Source organism: Moschus berezovskii, chromosome 23 (genome assembly GCF_049115385.1).
Source record: "Moschus berezovskii isolate FMDL1 chromosome 23, NW_MosBer_1.0, whole genome shotgun sequence".
NCBI classification, from domain to species: Eukaryota; Metazoa; Chordata; class Mammalia; order Artiodactyla; family Moschidae; genus Moschus; species Moschus berezovskii.
Window position 1 is genome coordinate 12,420,899 of NC_142482.1, and position 22,734 is coordinate 12,443,632.

The 22,734-nt window shown below is 39.2% G+C and overlaps 1 protein-coding gene across 3 annotated transcripts in view; it reads right to left on the reverse strand.

The window, feature by feature from the left end:
• Positions 1–22,734, reverse strand: part of KHDRBS2 (KH RNA binding domain containing, signal transduction associated 2) — a 795,143-nt gene that overhangs the window by 411,679 nt on the left and 360,730 nt on the right. For all 3 annotated transcript variants that reach the window (XM_055406844.2, XM_088831069.1, XM_088831070.1), the window contains exon 4: positions 8,817–8,963. In XM_055406844.2, the coding sequence (XP_055262819.1) occupies positions 8,817–8,963 (147 nt within the window). The remainder of the gene's footprint in view (positions 1–8,816; positions 8,964–22,734) is intronic.

A 22,734-nucleotide genomic window follows, 5' to 3' on the forward strand; every position in this document is an offset into this window, starting at 1 on the left:
ATTTTCCAAAGTTTATTGTGATCCACACATTCAAAGGTTTTGGCATATTCAATGAAGCAGAAATAGGTGTTTTTCTGGAACTCTCTTGCTTTCTCCATGATCCAGCGGATGTTGGGAATTTGATCTCTTGTGCCTCTGCCTTTTCTAAAACCTGCTTGAACATCTGGGAGTTCACGGTTCACATATTGCTGAAGCCTGGCTTGGAGAATTTTGAGCATGACTTTACTAGCGTGTGAGATAAGTGCAATTGTGTGGTAGTTTGAGCATTTTTTGGCATTGCCTTTCTTTGGGATTGGAATGAAGGCTGAAATTTTCCAATCCTGTGTCTACTGGTGAGTTTTCCAAATTTGCTGGCATATTGAGTGCAGCGCTTTCACAGCATCATCTTTCAATATTTGAAATAGCTCAACTGGAATTCCATCACCTCCACCAGCTTTGTTCATAGTGATGCTTTCTAAGGACCACTTGACTTCACATTCCAGGATGTCTGGCTCTAGGTCAGTGATCACGTTATCGTGATTATCTTGGTCGTGAAGATCTTTTTTGTACAGTTCTTCTGTGTATACTTGTCAGCTCTTCTTAATATATTCTGCTTCTGTTAGGTCCATACCATTTCTGTCCTTTATCGAGCCCATCTTTTCATGAAATGTTCCCTTGGAATCTCTAATTTTCTTGAAGAGATCTCTTGTCTTTCCCATTCTGTTGTTTTCCTCTGTTTCTTTGCATTGATCGCTGCGGAAGGCTTTCTTATCTCTTCTTGCTATTCTTTGGAACTCTGTAATCAGATGCTTATATCTTTCCTTTTCTCATTTGCTTTTCACATATCTTCTTTTCATAGCTATTTGTAAGGCCTCTTCAGACAGCCATTTTGCTTTTTTGCATGTCTTTTCCATGGGGATGGTCTTGGTCCCTGTCTCCTGTACAATGTCACAAACCTCTGTACAGAGTTCTTCAGGCACTCTATCTACCAGATCTAGTCCCTTAAATCTATTTCTCACTTCCACTGTATAATCATAAGGGATTTGATTTAGGTCATATCTGAATGGTCTAGTGGTTTTCCCTACTTTCTTCAATTTCAGTCTGAATTTGGAAATGAGGAGTTCATGATCTGAGCCACAGTCAGATCCTGGTTTGTTTTGGCTAACTGTATACAGCTTCTCCATCTTTGGCTGCAAAGAATATAATCAATCTGATTTTGGTGTTGACCATCTGGTGATGTCCATGTGTAGAGTCTTCTCTTGTGTTGTTGGAAAAGGGTGTTTGCTATGACCAGTGCGTTCTCTTGACAAAGCTCTGTTAGTCTCTGCCCTGCTTCATTCCGTGCTCCAAGGCCAACTTTGCCTGTTACTTCAGGTATTTCTTGACTTCCTACTTTTGCATTCCAGTCCCCTATAATTAAAAGGACATCTTTTTTGCGTGTTAGTTCTAAAAGGTCTTGTAGGTCTTCACAGAAGCGTTCAACGTCGGCTTCTTCATCATTACTGGTTGGGGCATAGGCCTGGATTACTGTACTATTGAATGGTTTGCTTTGGAAACCAACAGAAATCATTCTGTCATTTTTAAGATTGCATGCAAGTACTGCATTTTGGACTCTTTCGTTGACCATGATGGCTACTCCATTTCTTCTAAGGGATTCCTGCCCACAGTAGTAGATATAATGGTCATCTGAGTTAAATTCACCCATTCCAGTCCATTTTAGTTCACTGATTCCTAGAATGTCTATCTTCACTCTTACCATCTCCTGTTTGACCACTTCCATTTTGCCTTGATTCATGGACCTAACATTCCAGGTTCCTATGCAATATTGGTCTTTACAGCAGCGTACCTTGCTTCTATCACTGGTCACATCCACAACTGGGTATTGGTTTTGCTTCTGCTCCATCCCTTCATTCTTTCTGGAGTTATTTATCCACTGATCTCCAGTAGCATACTGGAGACCTACCGACCTGGGAAATTCCTCATTCAGTATCCTATCATTATCCCCTTTGATACTGTTCATGGGGTTCTCAAGGCAAGTATACTGAAGTGGTTTCCCATTCCCTTCTCCAGTGAACCACATTCGGCTGCGGTCCATGTGATCAGATCGAGTAGTTTCCTGTGATTACGATTTCAGTGTGTCTGCCCTCTGATGCCCCCTCGCAATACCTACCATCTTATTTGCGTTTCTCTTACCTTGGGCGTGGGATATCTCTTCAAAGCTGTTCCAAGAAGACGCAAAAAATAAATAAATAAATAAATAAAACAACTTACGTTTATTTGAACACCTAACGTGGTGTCTGGCACATGATTGGTCGTTCATATTAAGTAACTATTAGCATTATTAAGGATGTATGGCTGTCAGTGATAGAATCTGACTCCTCTTCTCTCTTCCATTCTGTCTTATGCACAGGCCTTCAGAGGGAAAACACACTGAATGCTATGCACTGCTGAGTTTTCCAAATTTGCTGGCATATTGAGTGCAGCACTTTCACAGTATCATCTTTCAAGATTTGAAATAGCTCAACTGGATTTCCATCACCTCCACTAGCTTTTTTTCTCTCTTTTTTTTTTTTATTAGATTTAGATGTTGTATGAACTTACAACATCTAAATCTAATAACAAAATAAGCGGGAAAAAAATCCTTTTACACACAGGGGATTAGAATTTAAAAGTAAGAAGAGATACCTGGATCAACAGGCAAGTTTGTTCTTGGAGTACCAAATGAAGTAGGGCAAAGGTAACCGAGCTTTGTCAAGAGAACACATTGGTTGTAGCAAACAATCTTTCCTAACAACACAAGAGATGACTCTATCCATGGAAGTCATCAAAAGGTCAATACCAAAAGCAGATTGAGTATATTCTTTGTAGCCAAAGATGGAGACTCTATACACTCATGGGAAAAAAACAAAAACAAAAAACTTGGAAATGACTAGCTCCTCATTGCAAAAGTGAAAGTGAAAGTCACTCAGTCGTGTCTGACTCTTTGTGAATTTTCCAGGCCAGAATATTGGAGTGGGTAGCCTTTCTCTTCTCCAGGGGATCTTCCCAACCCAGTGATCAAACCCAGGTTTCTCACATTGTAGGCGGATTCTTTGCCAGCTGAGCCACAAGGGAAGCCCCCTCATTGCAAAACTCAGGCTTAATTTGAAGAAAGTAGGGAACAGCAATAGGCCATTCAGGTATGACCTAAATAAAATCTCTTATGATTATACAGTGGATGTAACACATAAATTTAAGGGATTAGACCTGGTAGACAGAGTGCCTGAAGAACTACGGACAGAGGTTCATAACATTGTACAGGAGGCAGTAACCAAAATCATCCCAAAGAAAAAGAAATGCAAAAAGGCAAAGTGGTTGTCTCAGGCAGCTTTATATTTAACTAAGGAAGAACAAAAGGGAAAGGCTGGGAAAAAAGTAAAGATATGCTCAAGTGAATGCAGAGTTCTAGAGAATAGAAAGGACAAATAAGGAGGCCTTCTTAAATAAATAATGCTAAGAAATAGAGGAAAACAATAGAAAGGAAAAAACTAGATACCTCTTCAAGAAAATTGGAGGTATCAAGGGAACATTTCATGCAAGGATGGGCATGATAAATGCCAGAAAATGTAAGGACCTAACAGAAGGAGAAGAGATTAAGAAGAGATGGCAAGAATACAGCCCAACTCTCACATCCATACATGACCATGGGAAAAACCATAGCCTTGACTAGATGGACCTTGGTTGACAAAGTAATGTCTCTGCTTTTTAATATACTATCTAGGTTGGTCATAACTTTCATTCCAAGGAGTAAGCGTCTTTTAATTTCATGACTGCAATCAGTATCTCCAATATTCTTGCCTGGAATATCCCATGGACGAAGGAGCCTGGTAGGCTGCAGTCTATGGGGTTGCGAAGAGTCAGACACGACTGAGAAACTTCACTTTCATTTTTCACTTTCATGCATTGGAGAAGGAAATGGCAACCCACTCCAGTGTTCTTGCCTGGAGAATCCCAGGGACGGGGGAGCCTGGTGGGCTGCCGTCTAAGGGGTTGCACAGAGTCAGACACGACTGAAGCAACTTAGCAGCAGCAGCAGCAGCAGCCTACATCCTAGGTCTAAAATCTTGTAATAATGAAATAATATTTCATCTTACATATTTCACTTCAAAATGTCATTCCTAGATTCTACTACAATAATAAAATAGAATGAAAATGCTAATTTACTTACATATAATTTTTTGGGCTCCAAAATCACTGCAGACGCTGATTGCACCCATGAAATTAAAAGACGCTTACTCCTTGGAAGGAAAGTTATGACCAGCCTAGATAGCATATTAAAAAGCAGAGACATTACTTTGCCAACAAAGGTCCATCTAGTCAAGGCTATGATTTTTCCCGTGGTCATGTATGGATGTGAGAGTTGGACTGTGAAGAAAGCTGATCACTGAGGAATTGATTCTTTTGAACTGTGGTGTTCGAGAAGACTCTTGAGAGTCCCTTGGACTGCAAGGAGATCCAACCAGTCCATTCTAAAGGAGATCAATCCTGGGTGTTCATTGGAAGGACTGATGCTAAAACTGAAACTGCAATACTTTGGCCACCTCATGTGACGAGTTGACTCACTGGAAAAGACTCTGATGCTGGGAAAGGTTGGGGGCGGGAGGAGAAGGGGACGACCGAGAATGAGATGGCTGGATGGCATCACCGACTCTGTGGACATGAGTTTGAGTGAACTACGGGAGTTGGTGATGGACAGGCAGGCTTGGCGTGCTGTGATTCATGGGGTCGCGGAGAGTCGGACACGACTGAGTGACTGAACTGAACTGAACTGAATATATAATAAATCATATATCATCCTTTATAATTTTCTGTGTCCTTTCATATGCATTACTATTTAATATTCAAAATGCCTGTTATTATTAATATTCACAATAACAATATCTGCTATTTTTAGTATTCACAATACCTATTATTATTACGTTCTTTTTAAATATGAATAAGCTAAAGTCAGTCGTAAAGGAAATCAGTCCTGAATATTCATTGGAAGGATTGATGCCGCTGAAACGCCAATACTTTGGTCACCTGATTCGAAGAACTGACTCTTTGGAAAAGACCCTGATCCTGGAAAAGACTGAACTCAGGAGGAGAAGAGGGTGACAGAAGATGAGATGGTTGGATGGCCTCACTGACGTGATGGACATTATTTTGAGCAAGCTCCGGGAGTTGGTGAAAGACAGGGAAGTCTGGCATCCTGTAGTCCATGGGGTCACAAAGAATCAGACACAAGTGAGCAACTGAACTGAACTGAAGCTAAAGTTGTGTAAATCTAACTGACTTGTCTATAGTCACAAAATGAATTAGTAATGCAGGCAATTCTAGCCTTTTTTGATACCACTTAGATCACCAGATGTTGGGCTGGTCTAAGCTAAATATAGTAAAACTATTTACCCAACAGCACCAGGCATTTATTTCAAAAACAAAAGGAAGAGAGGATATAGCGTCCTCATTCTTAAGAAATATATGATCTATTTAGGAAGATGTTCAGATAAGTACCAGAAAATAAATTGGGCAGAAATTCTGGGTGTATATAAAGTTATGGAATAATCAGAGTGGTATGGGTTTATTCTATAACCTCGTCTTGACAGAAATTTTAAAACTGGGCATATAAATATGTTCAGTTCAGTTCAGTTCAGTCGCTCAGTCATGTCCGACTCTTTGCGACCCCATGAATCACAGCACGCCAGGCCTCCCTGTCTATCACCAACTCCCGGAGTTCACTCAAACTCATGTCCATAGAGTCGGTGATGCCATCCAGGCATCTTATTCTCTGTCTTCCCTTTCTCCCCCTCTCCCAATCCCTCCGAGCATCAGAGTCTTTTCCAATGAGTCCACTCTTCGCGTGAGGTGGCCAAAGTATTGGAGTTTCAGGTTTAGCATCAGTCCTTCCAATGAACAACCAAGACTGATCTCTTTAGGATGGACTGGTTGGATCTCCTTGAAGTCCAAGGGACTCTCAAGAGTCTTCTCCAACACCACAGTTCAAAAGCATCAATTCTTCGGTGCTCAGCTTTCTTCATAGTCCAACTCTCACATCCATACATGAACACGGGAAAAACCATAGCCTTGACTAGACGGACCTTTGTTGGCAAAGTAATGTCTCTTCTTTTTAATGTGCTCTCAGAGAAGGCAATGGCAAGCCTCTCCAGTACTCTTGCCTAGAAAATCCCATGGATGGAGCAGCCTGGTAGGCTGCAGTCCGTGGGGTCGCTAAGGTTCGGACACGACTGAGCTACTTCACTTTCACACATTGGAGAAGGAAATGGCAACCCACTCCAGTGTTCTTGCCTGGAGAATCCCAGGGATGGGGGAGCCTGGTGGGCTTCCATCTATGGGGTCACACAGAGTCGGACACGACTGAAGTGACTTAGCAGCAGCAGCAGATTGGTCATAAGGTTGTGTGGTTATATTTTTATACTTTTCTGTTGTGAAATTCTTGTTTTTCCCCCCCCTATTTTCAAAATTAATGACAATCAATGAATCTTAGCCACATTTCCCCTGAGTTTATGAATTAGTTTAGAAATCTATAGAGTTTCTTCATTGCACAGATAAAATCTCAGCTACTCTTTTTCTCTCTCTGCTGAAGACATCTGCCAGGACAATGCAGAAAACTTTACTCAGCATTCTCTAATTATTTTATTCCCAGGTCGAAGTCGGATGACAAGATTTCTGTTCAAACAACCTCTTACTGGAATACTAAATTGTTGGCCTTTAGGAAAGCTTCATTATTTAACCTTATTCTATTTCTTAGAAAATCAGTAGAGAATTCTATGCAATCCCGAATATGCTGGCTTATGTTTTCTGAATATGGAACGTTCTGTTTCTCTCATAAATGTAATTATTTTATTTTTCTGACTTTTGCATGATGTCAACAAATGTTTAGTTTTATTAGTATTGATTATTTTACATTATGATTTTTTTACACGTTGAACCCATTTATTTCTTCCCATATTGTACGCTGCTGCTGTTTTTGCATTTTAAATGTCTTGTTGCTTTCAAACTCACATTAGATTTTTTTAAAATGTAGTGTTACTTAAGAGTTTCTTTGTTTCTTATTCATGTTTGTATGTATATATATATATAACTTTTTATTTTATATTGGAGTATAGTTGACTAACAATATTGTGACAGTTTAAGGTGTACTGCAAGTGATTCATTTATACATTTTCCATTTAAATTGTTACATAATATTGAGCAGAGTTCTCTGTGCTATACAGTAGGTCCTTGTTGGTTGGTTATCCATTTTAAATATAGCAGTATGTAGATGTCAGTCCCAAACTCCCTAACTATCCCTTTCACCTCCACTACCACTACCACCCCTGCCTTCTCCCCCGGTAACCATAAGTTCATTTTCTAAGTCTGTGAGTCTGTTTCTGTTTTGTAAATAAGTTCATTTGTATCTTTTTTTTTTTTTTCCCCACATGTTATTGATAACATTTTATTGGCCTTTTGGATAGACATGACATTTTATTTGCCAGGAATTATGATCCCATCATACTTCTGCTGGAGTCAGCACATGACCTCCTCTTTGCTGATTCTTTAGCCCCAGGGCAGCCTGTCCTGTGCTTGTCTGAGATGATGAAACCCAGATTACCCAGTGCAAGATACCACATGTAAGTGATATAACATTTCTTTTCCTCTGTCTGACTTCCTTCACTCAGTATGACAATCTCTAGGTCCGTCCATGTTGCTGCAAATGGCATTATTTCATTTTTTTTAATGGCTGAGTAATATTTCATCATATATATGGACTACATCTTTATCCAGTCCTCTGTTGATGGACATTTAGGTTGCTTCCATGTCTTGACTGTTGTAAACAGTGGTGCAATTAACATTGGGGTGAATTGTTCCTTTCCGACTATCTTTTCCCAGGAGTAGGATTGCAAGATCATGTGATCACTATATTTTTAGCTTTTGAGGAATCTCCATACTGTTCTCTACAGTGTCTGTACAATTTACATTCCTACCAATAGAGTAAGGAGGGTTTCCTTCTCTTCACACTCTCTTGGGCATTTATTTTTCATGAATTTTTTGGTTATAGAATTTCTGATTAGTATGAGGTGATATCTAATTGTAGTTTTGACGTGCATGTCTCTAATGCTAATTAGTAATTTTGAACATCTTTTCATGTGCTTCTTGGTCATCTATATGTTGTGAAATGAAATGTCTTTTTAGGTCTTCTGCCCATCTTTTAATTGGGTTCTTTGTTTTGATGATATTAAGCTCCCTGAGTTGTTTGTAGATTGTTGATATATATCTTTCAGAATTTCCTTTAGTGAAAGTTTATTGGTGGTATTTTTTTTATTTTATAACAAGGCAGCACCTGGCATACTATTGTTTAAAAGTACATGATCATTTCAATTACTATCACTGTCATTACACATATTGGATATTGAGTCTCTTTTTCCTCCCACTATACCTGGAAATATTTTCTATGTTAATTAAAAATTATGACTAATACATGTCAAATAACAAGTAATTAAGAAAAAAAAGAAAAATATACAACTTCAGTTATGTATTTAAGCTTTAGTGTTAATTGTCTTACTCTTCATGGCTGTGAAGGATTGTACAGCATGTAACATGCTGAAGAAAAACTACTGCTAAATCACCACTTGGTAGCAACATGCCAGAGCCTGTGCTAAGCTTTTTTTGTATTCTTTTTTATTTTCACTTTCACATTAACTCTACAAATAATTAATCTGCAACATAAATTTCTTTCCTAGAAAGTCAGTGAAGATCAAAGGTACATTTTTAATAGGAACCAATGAGAAACATCTTTGTAAAAAATGAAAAATACTTACGGGAACCAGAAATTTTTTAATCTCTTCCAGTGCATGACTCATACGTGAATAAGCCTCCCCTGGTGGAGCAAACACTTCAATTAATACATGAAGTTCGTCACTCAAGTGGGCATACTTGGCTTCCCCACTTTTTCTTAATTCTTCTTCCTGTGAAAAAGTTATTTTTATAAATACAAATCCACTCATTTTACATCAGTTTAACATTTACTGAGGAGATAACAAAAGGATATAATCTAAACAATTTTTCCCCAAGTGGAAAGTAAAATCTGGCATAAGTTATTTAAAGATTTCAAAATAATTTTTAAGAGTTTTAATTTTTAAAAAATCTGGCATAATAATTAACTGCACATCTTAATCAGCTAAATGAAATACTAAATCCCCAAAAAGAAGCAACAGAAATGCCATTAACTCCACTGGAAGAAAAGTATTGCTTTTATGTCTGACAAATAATCATTTGCACGCAATGAACCCACGATGTCACTGTTCTTTAAGAAAACCAGGATTTTATAGATATTTTTTGAGAGGGGGTGAAATGGTTACTTGCTCTCCACGAAAGTGAGCAAACAGAGGCTTCGCTCACAGGCTCATTCCCATGGGAACAGGTCCTACCCATCACTCTGCTATGATTTGTCGCCTCATACAGGAGTAAGTTAAAGGAATGGCTGTGAAGCATTATGTTGGCCTTGATTCTGAGTGAGCTGCACACCCAAGATTTTTGTGAGCACTGCACCTGAGTTATTACACATGACTGATCAGTTCATTTCAGATGGTTCTGACTTTACTCATGTGTGCAAAGTTTTTTACTCATGTCCTCTCTAATCTTTCAATAAACTTTCATAGCATTCACATAATTCAAATTAGGATATTGAGTTTAAAAGACTTAAGTAACCTCAGCAAAGTTGGGATTCAAGTCCAGCTTTCAAGGATTTCAGGGAAGTAATATTCAGTGAAAAATTAACACATGCTTGCACAGTCATGTCTGACTCTTTGCAAGCTATCGGTTGTATCCCACGTGGCTTCTCTGTCCATGTGACTCTCCAGGAAATAATACTGGAATGGGTTGCCACGCTGTGCTCCAAGGAATCTTCTCGACCCAGTGGTCGAACCTGAGTCTTCTACATTATAGGTGGATTGTTAATCAGCTGAGCGCCCTGAGAAGCTCAAAAGTTACCATAAATAATATTAATTTTATGTTTCTTGACTCTCCTCCCTCAAACTAGAAATTGATTCACTAAATTTCAAAGGATTAAAAAAATATATTAGGATTTCTGCTGATTCCTGCCTCTTGGCTGCACATACAATGAGAGCATCACTTCAGGGCCTTTTCTGTGAGACAAGATTTCTGAGAAATCTGAAATAATTCTCATTTTGAACTAACAAAGAGATAAAACCCTGAGCCTTTTGAGTGGGATAACTGACTCCAAGACCCCAGACAACCAAAGAACTAACCCTCAGTTCAGTTCAGTTCAGTCGCTCAGTCGTGTCCGACTCTCCGCGACCCCATGAATCACAGCACGCCAGGCCTCCCTGTCCATCACCAACTCCCGGAGTACACTCAAACTCATGTCCACAGAGTCGGTGATGCCATCCAGCCATCTCATTCTCCGTCGTCCCCTTCTCCTCCTGCCCCCAACCTTTCCCAGCATCAGAGTCTTTTCCAGTGAGTCAACTCGTCTCATGAGGTGGCCAAAGTATTGGAGTTTCAGCTTTAGCATCAGTCCCTCCAATGAACATCCAGGATTGATCTCCTTTAGAATGGACTGGTTGGATCTCCTTGCAGTATAAGGGACTCTCAAGAGTCTTCTCCAACACCACAGTTCAAAAGCATCGATTCTTCGGCGATCAGCTTTCTTCACAGTCCAACTCTCACATCTATACATGACCACGGGAAAAACCATTGCCTTGACTAGACGGACCTTGGTCGGCAAAGTAATGTCTCTGCTTTTTAATATACTATCAAGGTTGGTCATAACTTTCCTTCCAAGGAGCAAGCGTCTTTTAATTTCATGGCTGCAATCAGCATCTGCAGTGATTTTGGAGCCCAAAAAAACAAAGTCTGACACTGTTTCCACTGTTTTTCCATCTATTTCCCATGAAGTGATGGGACCAGATGCCATGATCTTTGTTTTCTGAATGTTGAGCTTCAAGCCAACCTTTTCACTCTCCTCTTTCACTTTCATCAAGAGGCTTTTGAGTTCCTCTTCACTTTCTGCCATAAGGGTGGTGTCATCTGCATATCTGAGGTTATTGATATTTCTCCCAGCAATCTTGATTCCAGCTTGTGCTTCTTCCAGCCCAGCGTTCCTCATGATGTACTCTGCATATAAGTTAAATAAGCAAGGTGACAATATACAACCTTGACGCACTCCTTTTCCTATTTGGAACCAGTCTGTTGTTCCATGACCGGTTCTAACTGTTGCTTCCTGACCTGCATACAGGTTTCTCAAGAGGCAGGTCAGGTGGTCTGGGATTCCCATCTCTTTCAGAATGTTCCACAGTTTATTGTGATCCACACAGTCAAAGGCTTTGGCATAGTCAATGAAGCAGAAATAGATGTTTTTCTGAAACTCTTTTGCTTTCTCCATGATCCAGCGGATGTTGGCAATTTGATCTCTGGTGCCTCTGCCTTTTCTAAAACCTGCTTGAACATCTGGGAGTTCACGGTTTACATACTGCTGAAGCCTGGCTTGGAGAATTTTGAGCATGACTTTACTAGCGTGTGAGATGAGTGCAATTGTGCGGTAGTTTGAGCATTCTTTGGCATTGCCTTTCTTTGGGATTGGAATGAAGACTGACCTCTTCCAGTCCTGTGGCCACTGCTGAGTTTTCCAAATCTGCTGGCATATTGAGTGCAGCACTTTCACAGCATCATCTTTCAAGACTTGAAATAGCTCAACTGGAATTCCATCACCACCACTAGCTTTGTTCGTAGTGATGCTTTCTAAGGCCCACTTGACTTCACATTCCAAGATGTCTGGCTCTAGGTCAGTGATCACATTATCGTGACTATCTTGGTCGTGAAGATCTTTTTTGTACAGTTCTTCTGTGTATTCCTGCCACCTCTTCTTAATATCTTCTGCTTCTGTTAGGTCCATACCATTTCTGTCCTTTATCGAGCCCATCTTTGCATGAAAAGTTCCCTTGGAATCTCTAATTTTCTTGAAGAGGTCTCTTGTTTTTCCTATTCTGTTGTTTTCCTCTATTTCTTTGCATTGATCACTGAGGAAGGCTTTCTTATCTCTCCTTGCTATTCTTTGGAACTCTGCATTCAGATGCTTATATCTTTCCTTTTCTCCTTTGCTTTTCGCCTCTCTTCTAACCCTAGGGAGTATCAAATAGTGAGAACTAACATAAAGGAAACCACTTGAATACAGTATCTGGTATCACATAACCACCTATGGAGGACACCTCATCTAAACAAAAAACAAAACAAAAATACAAACGCAATCATCAGCAGACAGGATTACCACCCCCCACTCAGCCATATCCATTAGAGGAAAAACAAACAAACAGACACACCAAAAAAAAAAAAACTCAGCACGAAGCTCAGCCCGTACAAAGCTTACACAAACAACTGGACCAAACTTAGGAAATCAGAAACAAAAAGGAAGGAAGAATTCATCCTTGAAGCCTGAGAAATGGGGACCTCAAACACAGTAAGATAAAAAAAAAAAAATGATGAAAAGGCAGAGAAATACTCCACAAATGAAAGAACAAACTAGAAACCCAGAAGTCCAAATAAATGACGAGGAAACAGAAAACCTACCTGAAAAAGAATTCAGAATAATTATAGTAAAGATAATCAAAACAGATTGGAGGAAAACAGAATGGAGGAAATGCAAGAATCAGTTAACAAAGACCTAGAATAATTAAAGAATAAACATAAAGGGTGCACAATTGCGCTCGTCTCACATGCTAGTAAAGTGATGCTCAAAATTCTCCAAGACAGGCTTCAGCAATACGTGAACTGTGAAATTCCAGATGTTAAAGCTGGTTTTAGAAAAGGCAGAAGAACCAGAGATCAAATGGCCAACATCCACTGGACCATTGAAAAAGTAAGAGAGTTCAGAAAAACATCTATTTCTGCTTCATTGACTATGCCAAAGCCTTTGACTGTGTGGATCACAATAAATTGTGGAAAATTCTGAAAGAGATGTGAATACCAGACCACCTGACCTGCTTCTTGGGAAACCTGTATGCAGGTCAGGAAGCAACAGTCATAACTGTACATGGAATAGCAGACTGGTTCCAAATAGGAAAAGGAGTACGTCAAGGCTATATATTTTCACCCTGCTTATTTAACTTATATGCAGAGTACATCATGAGAAATGCTGGGCTGGAGGAAGCACAAGCTGGGATCAAGACTGCCAGGTTATATCAGTAACCTCAGATATACAGATGACACCACCCTACGACAGAAAGTGAAGAAGAACTAAAGAGCCTCTTGATGAAAGTGAAAGAGGAGATTGAAAAAGTTGGCTTAAAGTTCAACATTCAGAAAACTAAGATTATGGTAACTGGTCCCATCACATAGGTGGGGAAACAGTGGAAACAGTGTCAGACTTTACTTTTTTGGGCTCCAAAAATCACTGCAGATGGTGATTGCAGCCATGAAATTAAAAGACACTTACTCCTTGGAAGGAAAGTTATGACCAATCTAGATAGCCTATTAAAAAGCAGAGACACTACTTTGCCAATAAATGTCTATCTAGTCAATGCTATGGTTTTTCCAGTGGTCATGTATGGATGTGAGAGTTGGACTATAAAGAAAGCTGAGCACCGAACAATTGATGATTTTGAACTGTGGTGTTGGAGAAGACTCTTGAGAGTCCCTTGGACTGCAAGGAGATCCAGCCAGTCCATTCTAAAGGAGATCAGTCCTGGGTGTTCATTGGAAGGACTGACGCTGAAGGTGAAACTCCAATACTTTGGCCACCTCATGCAAAGAGTTGACTCATTGGAAAAGACCATGATGCTGGGAGGAATTGGGAGCAGGAGGAGAAGGGGACGCCAGAGGGTGAGTTAGCTGGATGGTACCACTGCCTTGATGGACATGAGTTTGTGTAGACTCCGAGAGTTGGTGATTGACAGGGAGGTCTGTCGTGCAGGAATTCATGGGGTCACAAAAAGTCAGACACAACTGAGCAAGTGAACTGAACTGAAGTGAAACATAAAGAGACAAACAAAACAATTACAGGAATTAATAATCCTCTAGAAGGAATCAGTAGCAGAATATCTGAAGCAGACTGACGAATCAGTGAGCTAGAAGATAAAATGGTAGAAATAATTACTGAAGAGCAGAATAAAGTAAAAAGAATGAAAAGAACTGAGGATAGTCTCAGAGACCTCTGGAACAAAATCAAACACACCAACATTCAAATTGTAAGGGTTCCAGAAGAATAAAAGTTAAAGAAAGTGTATGAACAGGTTTTTTTTTTTTTTTTTCTTTTTTGAAGAGATTATAGTTGAAAATTTCCCCAGTATGGAAAAGGAAATAGTCAATAAAGTTCAAGAGTCACAGAGTCCCATACAGGGTAAACCCAAGCAGAAACATGCCAAGACCCATATTAATCAAACTAACCAAGACTAAACTCAGAGAAAGAATATTAAAAACATAAAGGGAAAAGAAACAAGTAAGATAAAAGGGAAAACCCATGTTTAACAGCTGACCTTTCAGCAGGAACTCTGCAGGCCAGAAGGGAATGGCATGATATATTTAAAGTATGGGGAAAATTTTCAACGAAGATTACTATACCTAGCAAGGATCTCATTCAAAATTGATGGAAAAATAAAAAGCTTTTCAGACAAGCAAAAGTTAAGAGAATTCAGTGCCACCAAACCAGCTTTACAACCAATGTTAAAGGGACTTATATAGTCAAGAAATACAAGAGTAGAAAAAGATTTGCAAAATCAACTCCAAATATTTAAGAAAATGGCAATAGGAACATCAGATCAGATCAGATCAGTCGCTCAGTCATGTGCGACTCTCCGCGACCCCATGAATCACAGCACGCCAGGCCTCCCTGTCCATCACCAACTCCCAGAGTTCACTCAAACTCATGTCCACAGAGTCGGTGATGCCATCCAGCCATCTCATTCTCCGTCGTCCCCTTCTCCTCCCACCCCCAACCTTTCCCAACATCAGAGTCTTTTCCAGTGAGTCAACTCGTCTCATGAGGTGGCCAAAGTATTGCAGCTTCAGCTTTAGCATCAGTCCCTCCAATGAACATCCAGGATTGATCTCCTCTAAAATGGACTGGTTGGATCTCCTTGCAGTATAAGGGACTCTCAAGAGTCTTCTCCAACACCACAGTTCAAAAGCATCGATTCTTCGGCGATCAGCCTTCTTCACAGTCCAACTCTCACATCCATACATGACCACGGGAAAAACCATTGCCTTGACTAGACGGACCTTGGTTGGCAAAGTAATGTCTCTGCTTTTTAATATATATCAATAATTACTTTAAATATAAATGGATTAATATATTCCATGCCAATGGGAAGCAAAATAAAGCTAGAGTAGCAATCCGCATGTCACACAAAATAGACATTAAAATAAAGAATATTACAAGAAATAAGGAAACCACATAACGATCAAGGGATCAATCCAAGAGGAAGACCTAACAATTGTAACTATCTAAACCCCCAACATAGTAGCACCTCAATACATAAGACAAATGCTGACAAACATAAAAGGATAAATTAATAGTAACACAGTAATAATCAGTTCAGTTCAGTTCACTCGCTCAGTCGTGTCCGACTCTTTGAGACCCCATGAACCACATCATGCCAGGTCTCCCTGTCCATCACCAACTACTGGAGTCTACCCAAACTCAAGTCCATTGAGTCGGTGATGCAATCCAACCATCTCATCCTGTGTCACCCCCTTCTCCTCCTGGTCTCAATCTTTCCCAGCATAAGGGTCTTTTCAAATGAGTCAGCTCTTCCCATCAGGAGACCAAAGTATTGGAGCTTCAGCTTCGATATCAATCCTTTCAATGAACACCCAGGACTGATCTTTAGGATGGACTGGTTGGATCTCTTTGCAGTCCAAGGGACTCTCAAGAATCTTCTCCAACAACAGAATTCAAAAGCATCAATTCTTTGGTGCTCAGCTTCCTTTATAGTCCAACTCTTATATCCATACATGACTACTGGGAAAAACATAGCCTTGACTAGACAGACCTATGCTGACAAAGCAATGTCTCTGCTTTTTAATATGCTGTCTAGTTTGGTCATAACTTTCCTTCCAAGGAGTAAGTGTCTTTTAATTTCACGGCTGCAATCACCATCTGAAGTGCTTTTGGAGCCACCCAATATAAAGTCAGGCACTGTTTCCACTGTTTCCCCATCTATTTGCCATGAAGTGATGGGACCGAATGCCATGATCTTAGTTTTCTGAATGTTGAGCTTTAAGCCAACTTTTTCCACTCTCCTTTTTCACTCTCATCAAGAGGTTCTTCAGTTCTTCTTCACTTTCTGCCATAAGTGTGGTGTCATCTGCATATATAAGGTTATTGATATTTCTCCTAATCATAATAATAGAAGACCTTAAAACCCCAGTCACACCAATGGACGGATCATCAAAACAGGAAATTAATTAAGGAAACACAAGTCTTAAATGATACACTAGATGAGATGGATCTCATTGGTATCTTCCATTCAAATGCAGAAGAATACACCTTCTTCTCAAGTGAACATGGAACATTCTCCAGGATAGCTCACATCTAGCGTCACAAATCAAACCTCAGTAAATTTAAGAAAGTTGGAATCATATAGCATGTGAAATGGATTATATAACTTTGAAAGAACACATGTCATATTAGCTTCAACATTCCAGATTCTGATCATGGGTACTACAGCAAAAATCACAGCTCTTCCCCTCAATCGTGTATAAATTTTGATAAGTGACCTCACTAATTTTGAGCTTCTAATTCTTCAATGGTAAAATAATGACAATAATAACAATAATAGCATTAGTCAAATATGACTTGCTAAATATCTAAGGTTTGAAACAATATAAAAACAAATATGAGCTAAAAAAGGTAATGCATTCAAATATCCTAATTATACTCTGGAAAACTCTACCAGTGCCAGGAATAAGCTAAACAATAAAAGAAACGTTGAAAACACATAATACAGAGTACACAAAATTTTATATTTTGGTTTTTACTTTAGCAATTACTCTTGTCATATTTTATCCTCAGAGCTATAACTTACTGAGTGTTTTCTGAAGATTTTTTATTATTATTATTAATGCCCAGAGAAATTTCTTTTAATATAAATCCTCTTCAGTAATAAATAAGTCTATCATCTGTGCAGCTTTCTCTATCACGAAATTCAAATAGAAACAAATGAATTATTTATACCTTGGACTGAATGGGATTGTCTGAATGACTAATTTCAAAACATTTGCAACTACACTTATGTAGAAATTCTTTTCTAGTACATTCATCTGCCCAAAATTCATCTGCATCATCACAAAAGGATTTTGTACAAATGTATACATATGTGTATAAATGTATATATATATGTGTGTGTACATATTTATCTGTGGTAGAGATGCAATGGCTGACCCTGAAGAGGATCTCAGTTTCTTTTGCCTTTGCCTTGATCCCCAAGACTGAACAGGCAAGAACTCTCCTAGATTATAGCATCTGTGGCCCAAACAGTCAGCTCTGTGAGGGAATATTGTCAGAGCTGTACACCCAACCTAACACTATCTAAATTCACGAAGAGTGAAGGACCAGAAACATCAATGAGACAAAGCATAGTATTTTTAAAATAGGTCAGTAATTTGAAATCAGAGAGGTAGGAAGTACCAAACAAAAGATCCTTTATGCTTGAGTTTGGAAGTTGAGGGTTTACTAGAATTTATGACTCTCAATTCATAACAATCAAACCATACACTCTGGGGAACATCAAGGATGATTTGGTTTTCTAAACTCTGAAAAGGTTTTATCCAAAACAATGAAGAATGTCTCAATACAACACAAGGGTCATTTCATTATTCAAGCAGAAAAAAGGTCATCAATTATTTTATCATAATTTTTATTGGAGTATAGTCAAAACACAATGCTGTGTTAGTTTCTGTTATACAGCAAAGAGAATTAGCTATACATATACACAAATTCCCTTTTTTTTGGATTTCCTTTGCATTTAGGCCATCAATCTTGATGTAATGAAACATACAAGAAGGTTTGATCACAGGTCAAACTCTTGAATTTAAAAATGAAAGACATTTAATTTAAAAGTCATTTGCTTATTAAGTAAGATACTCAAAAAGATTTATTTTGTGGAAATAGAATGACCTGGGGCCACAATTATCAAAATATAGTTCTCTAGCATCTGCTTTTCCTAATCCACCCAGAGAGTTTGTTTGGGTTAGGTAGAGGGAACTGTAATGAGGATGTGAAAGCACTTGTGTTGAAGGCCAGTGGCGAAGCAGAGAAAGGGGGGAGTAGATCCCAGAAAGATCCTGGGGTCGAGGATCTGGACTTTGTAGAGAAAGTGTGTGCTTCCATGCTAAGTCACTTCAGTTGGTTCTGGCTCTTTTTGACCCTATGGACAATGGCCAGCCAGGCTCTTCTGTCCATGGGATTCTCCAGACAAGAAAACTTCAGCAGGTTGCCATGTCCACCTTCAGGGTATCTTCCCAACACAGGGATCTTCCTGTATTAGTGTAATGATTGTCCCTGAACTCAACAGCTGAGAAGTAACCAAGAAGTAGGTTCCACATGCTTTGCTTTGAGGTTGGGAGAAATCTTGGAAAGCCAGGGTTTTTGGAAATCTAGGGATCAATGGCCCACAGGGACCTCTGTTTTCCACTTATTATTTAAAGGACTTCATCATTATTCAATTTAAATAACCATGTCTAAGCTTACAAATAAAAATAACATATAATACTCCTAGCCACAGACAAGAAAGTCAGGCAGAACATCTGAACACCCTGAATACAAGTCAACTGAATTTCAGGAAGGGAAACATTTGAATAAACACATTTCAGTAAGCAGTTGAGACAAAATGCAGGCACAAAAATTTCATGGTTTTAAAAAGACTTGATTTCCAATTTAAAAACAATTACAAATAAAAAAAAAATAAGAGACTTAATTCTTCCTGTTGAAAATAAGGGAAGAGATTACCCTCACTCCATTTCTGGGAGCAATTTCCGCCCCCCCTCCCCCGGCCCCGCCCAGAGCCTTTGATTTAGAAAACTTCTGATTGTAAGTACTTTCTCCTCTCTTTGAAAAGTACATAAATCCTTTGGAAGATATAAGTTAGGTCTTTTGTCAGCCTTATGACAGGAATGTCTTTCTCAAGGATACAGAGGCACCTTTTAAATGCAAGCATCAAGACAAGCATCTATCTCCTAGTTTCTGTGAGGGGATGGTGGAAGCCTAACTGGTAGGGGCCTTGCTCCAGGTTACAAAACTACTTCCTGTCATAAAGATACAAGAAGTTTGCTTTTTCCTGAATGAACCCAATTAGCTAAACAATAATCATGCAAAGTTAGGATGCTCTCTGTGTGCTATCAAGATCTCTTACTTGGGGATTATTTGTTTTTAACATTGAGAACAAGTATGTAATGGTTTGTATCTGCTTGGCTATAAAATGATGAGATCTCTTCCTGTCTTTTCATCTCTTGGTGAATGGTCCATGATGCCCATCACATTCAGATCTAATGCTTGATAATAATAAAACCATCTTCTTCTCTGCAAAAAGAGTTCTTTTTGTAGACACGATTCTGGGCTGGGAGAAGATTTTCTTATTATATAAATTCCACCAATATTCTTTGTAACAGATGCTGTGCATACTCTGCCCATATCCATTGGCTTTGTTATCTTCATGTAACCTGCATTTATTTATTTTCTGGCTGGAGGCTTGGTCTGGCCTTGAGGGATAGCCCTACTTAAGCACAGAGCAAGGAGGACATGCCAGGACTCAACACTCTATGGACCAGTTGTCAACTAGTGATTGAAGAAAGCCAGCTTGTAAACACCCCAGCCTGCTCCACCCTTAGATGTGGCGCCAGCCATAGTTGCCCCATAGGTTTAGTTGCTTAAGTTCAACTGCTAAGCTTCAGCTGCTTCAAAGAAAACTTATCAGTTGCAAAAAGCATCTGCCCTGTGCACAAGCGGAGATATGTCTTTAGCCTGTTTGAGAATGCACATTACATGGGTTTCCTTAATTTTCTTATTTTATTTCCTTAATCCTCTACCAAGGTTTCCAGAGATTTCCTCCCAAATAAACTTCACATAACTAAAACTTTCCACATTGTCCTCGTCTAGGGGAACTCAAACAAGACAACAATATAGTAGTTTAAATTAAGGAGAGGATAACTGAAATCAGAAATTTTATACAGAATGATTAAATACAAAGAAAAGTACATGAATAGATAAAGAGTATGAAGGAAATATCAGAGACATGGAAAATAGATCCAGGAAAGCTGATATGTAATAGTAAGAATTACACAAGGATAAAACAAAACAAAGAAATAACAAACAGAACATAAACAAAAACAAATAAACAAATAATAGAAGAAAACTTTTTGCAGGATTCAGAATATAAGTGTTTACCTAATTCTATTCTGAACTTCAGAGAAAAGAGCCAAAGTGAGATGCATTTCTGGAAAATACCTGAATTTTAAGAAAAGCAAGAATAAGCAAGCAAACAAATGAAGAGCAATAGAAAATTCCTATATGCCTCTAGAGCTGGATCCACAAAGGGAAATATAAAGTTGACAATGGACTTCCCATGTACAAAATTTCAGATTTAGAAACAAGGATAGTAGGTTTGAAAGTGAGTATTCACCAGGTTCTGTGCTGAGGGCAACAATCTGTTTACTGCCCCTGAAACAATTCAGGGCCTGAGAATCTTCTGGAATACCAAGAATGGTCTGATTTCAGTTTCTGGGGCCATGGATGCTGATGATGTCATAAGATGACAATTCATTATTTTAACTATTCCACTATAATTTATGGCATTTGTTATACTCTTCCAAGAAATACAATGTTCAGACTACCTGGAATTTGTCTGTTGAAAATTTTCACCAATGAAAAAGACAATGCCTATTCCCAAGAAGGCTCAGTAGTCTAGAATTCATGAGGAATTAAACCGTCTTGAGTGTATGGCGACTAAAGCAAAAAGCAAAATGAAAGATTCTTGACAAGACATCATTAAAGATGGAAGTGTGCTTCCAACTCTTTGAGAAGCCATGGCTGCCAGACTTTTCTGTCCATGGAATTTTCCAGGCAAGAATGCTGGAGTGGGTATCCATTCCCTTCTTCAGGGGATCTTCTCGATCCAGGGATTGAACCCAGGTGACCTGCATTGCGGGCAGATTATTTACCATCTGAGACACCAGAGAAGTGTTGTATGGATGTGAGAGTTGGACTATGAAGAAAGCTGAGCACTGAAGAATTGATGCTTTTGAACTGTGATGTTCAGAAGACTCTTGAGAGTTCCTTGTACTGCAAGGAGATCCAACCAGTCCATTCTAAAGGAGATCAATCCTGGGTGTTCATTAGAAGGACTGATGCTGAAGCTGAAACTCCAATACTTTGGCCACCTCATGCAAAGAGTTGACTCACTGGAAAAGAATCTGATGCTGGGAAGGATTGGGGGCAGGAGGAGAAGGGGGCGACAGAGAATGAGGTGGCTGGATGTCATCACTGACTCTATGGACGTGAGTTTGAATGAACTCCGGGAGTTGGTGATGGACAGGGAGGCCTGGCGTGCTGTGATTCATGGGGTCGCAAAGAGTCTGACACGACTGAGCGACTGAACTGAACTGAACTTTATACAAACGCGTTACGCTGTTCATCAAGCAGGCAGACCAAGAAGCAAACACATTAGGACTTATAAAGTAGCAAACTAGAGACTAGTATACTTGTGGCATCAGCACGGAACGGCATCCAAATTTACAACATATGGACGCAAAGTTAATAAATGCCACAGATAGAATATGTATTGTTACCACTTTTAGCTTTCTGTAAAAAAAATTCCAGATTATACCAGTCTGTGCTGACAATCCTCTACTGACATATTGTATACCTAAAATTCAATGATATCCAAATGGCATTACAGGGTTTTTTCATGTGGTGCTGGCTGAGCTTACCAGCTTCTTCTTCTGCATGCCCTCTGTAGATACTCACTAGAAAAACCTTACCTTTCTCTGAAATCATCAGCTGCTTTTAACCCCTTGTGGACTTTTATTTGGAACAAATATATTCATCCAACTCCACATAGTCAGCGACATAGAAAATATTGCTCAATGGAACCTTAACTGCTGCTGCTGCTAAGTCGCTTCAGTCGTGTCCGACTCTGTGCGACCCCATAGACGGCTGCCCACCAGGCTCCGCCATCCCTGGGATTCTCCAGGCAAGAACACTGGAGTGGGTTGCCATTTCCTTCTCCAATGCATGAAAGTGAAACGTGAAAGTGAAGTCGCTCAGTCATGTTGGACTCTTCGTGATCCCATGGACTGTAACCTACCAGGCTCCTCTGTCCATGGGATTTTCCAGGCAAGAGTACTGGAGTGGGTTGCCATTGCCTTCTTCAATCTTAACTGCAACACCTTCTAAATATGATTATATGACAAACATTTGGTATTATATTACTAATATTGATAGTATCCTTCAACTGAATATTTGGTCCCATGGATCCTTGAACACAAAGTGTTTTTCTGTTGGCATCATGTATGTGTGATTGGAGGTGGGGGAGTGGATTATGGCAGAGTATACATAAGTGATGTTTCTTAGATCATATCTAAATCTTAATAGAAGGTATAATCTCTATATACTTTTATATTAATTGCTTTATTCAAATAAATGGCCAAGTTTTCTGTTACCTGATAAATACTTTCCAAAGGAAACGGGGAACATAAGAATTTGATCTTAGAGATGTTGTCACTTTCCCT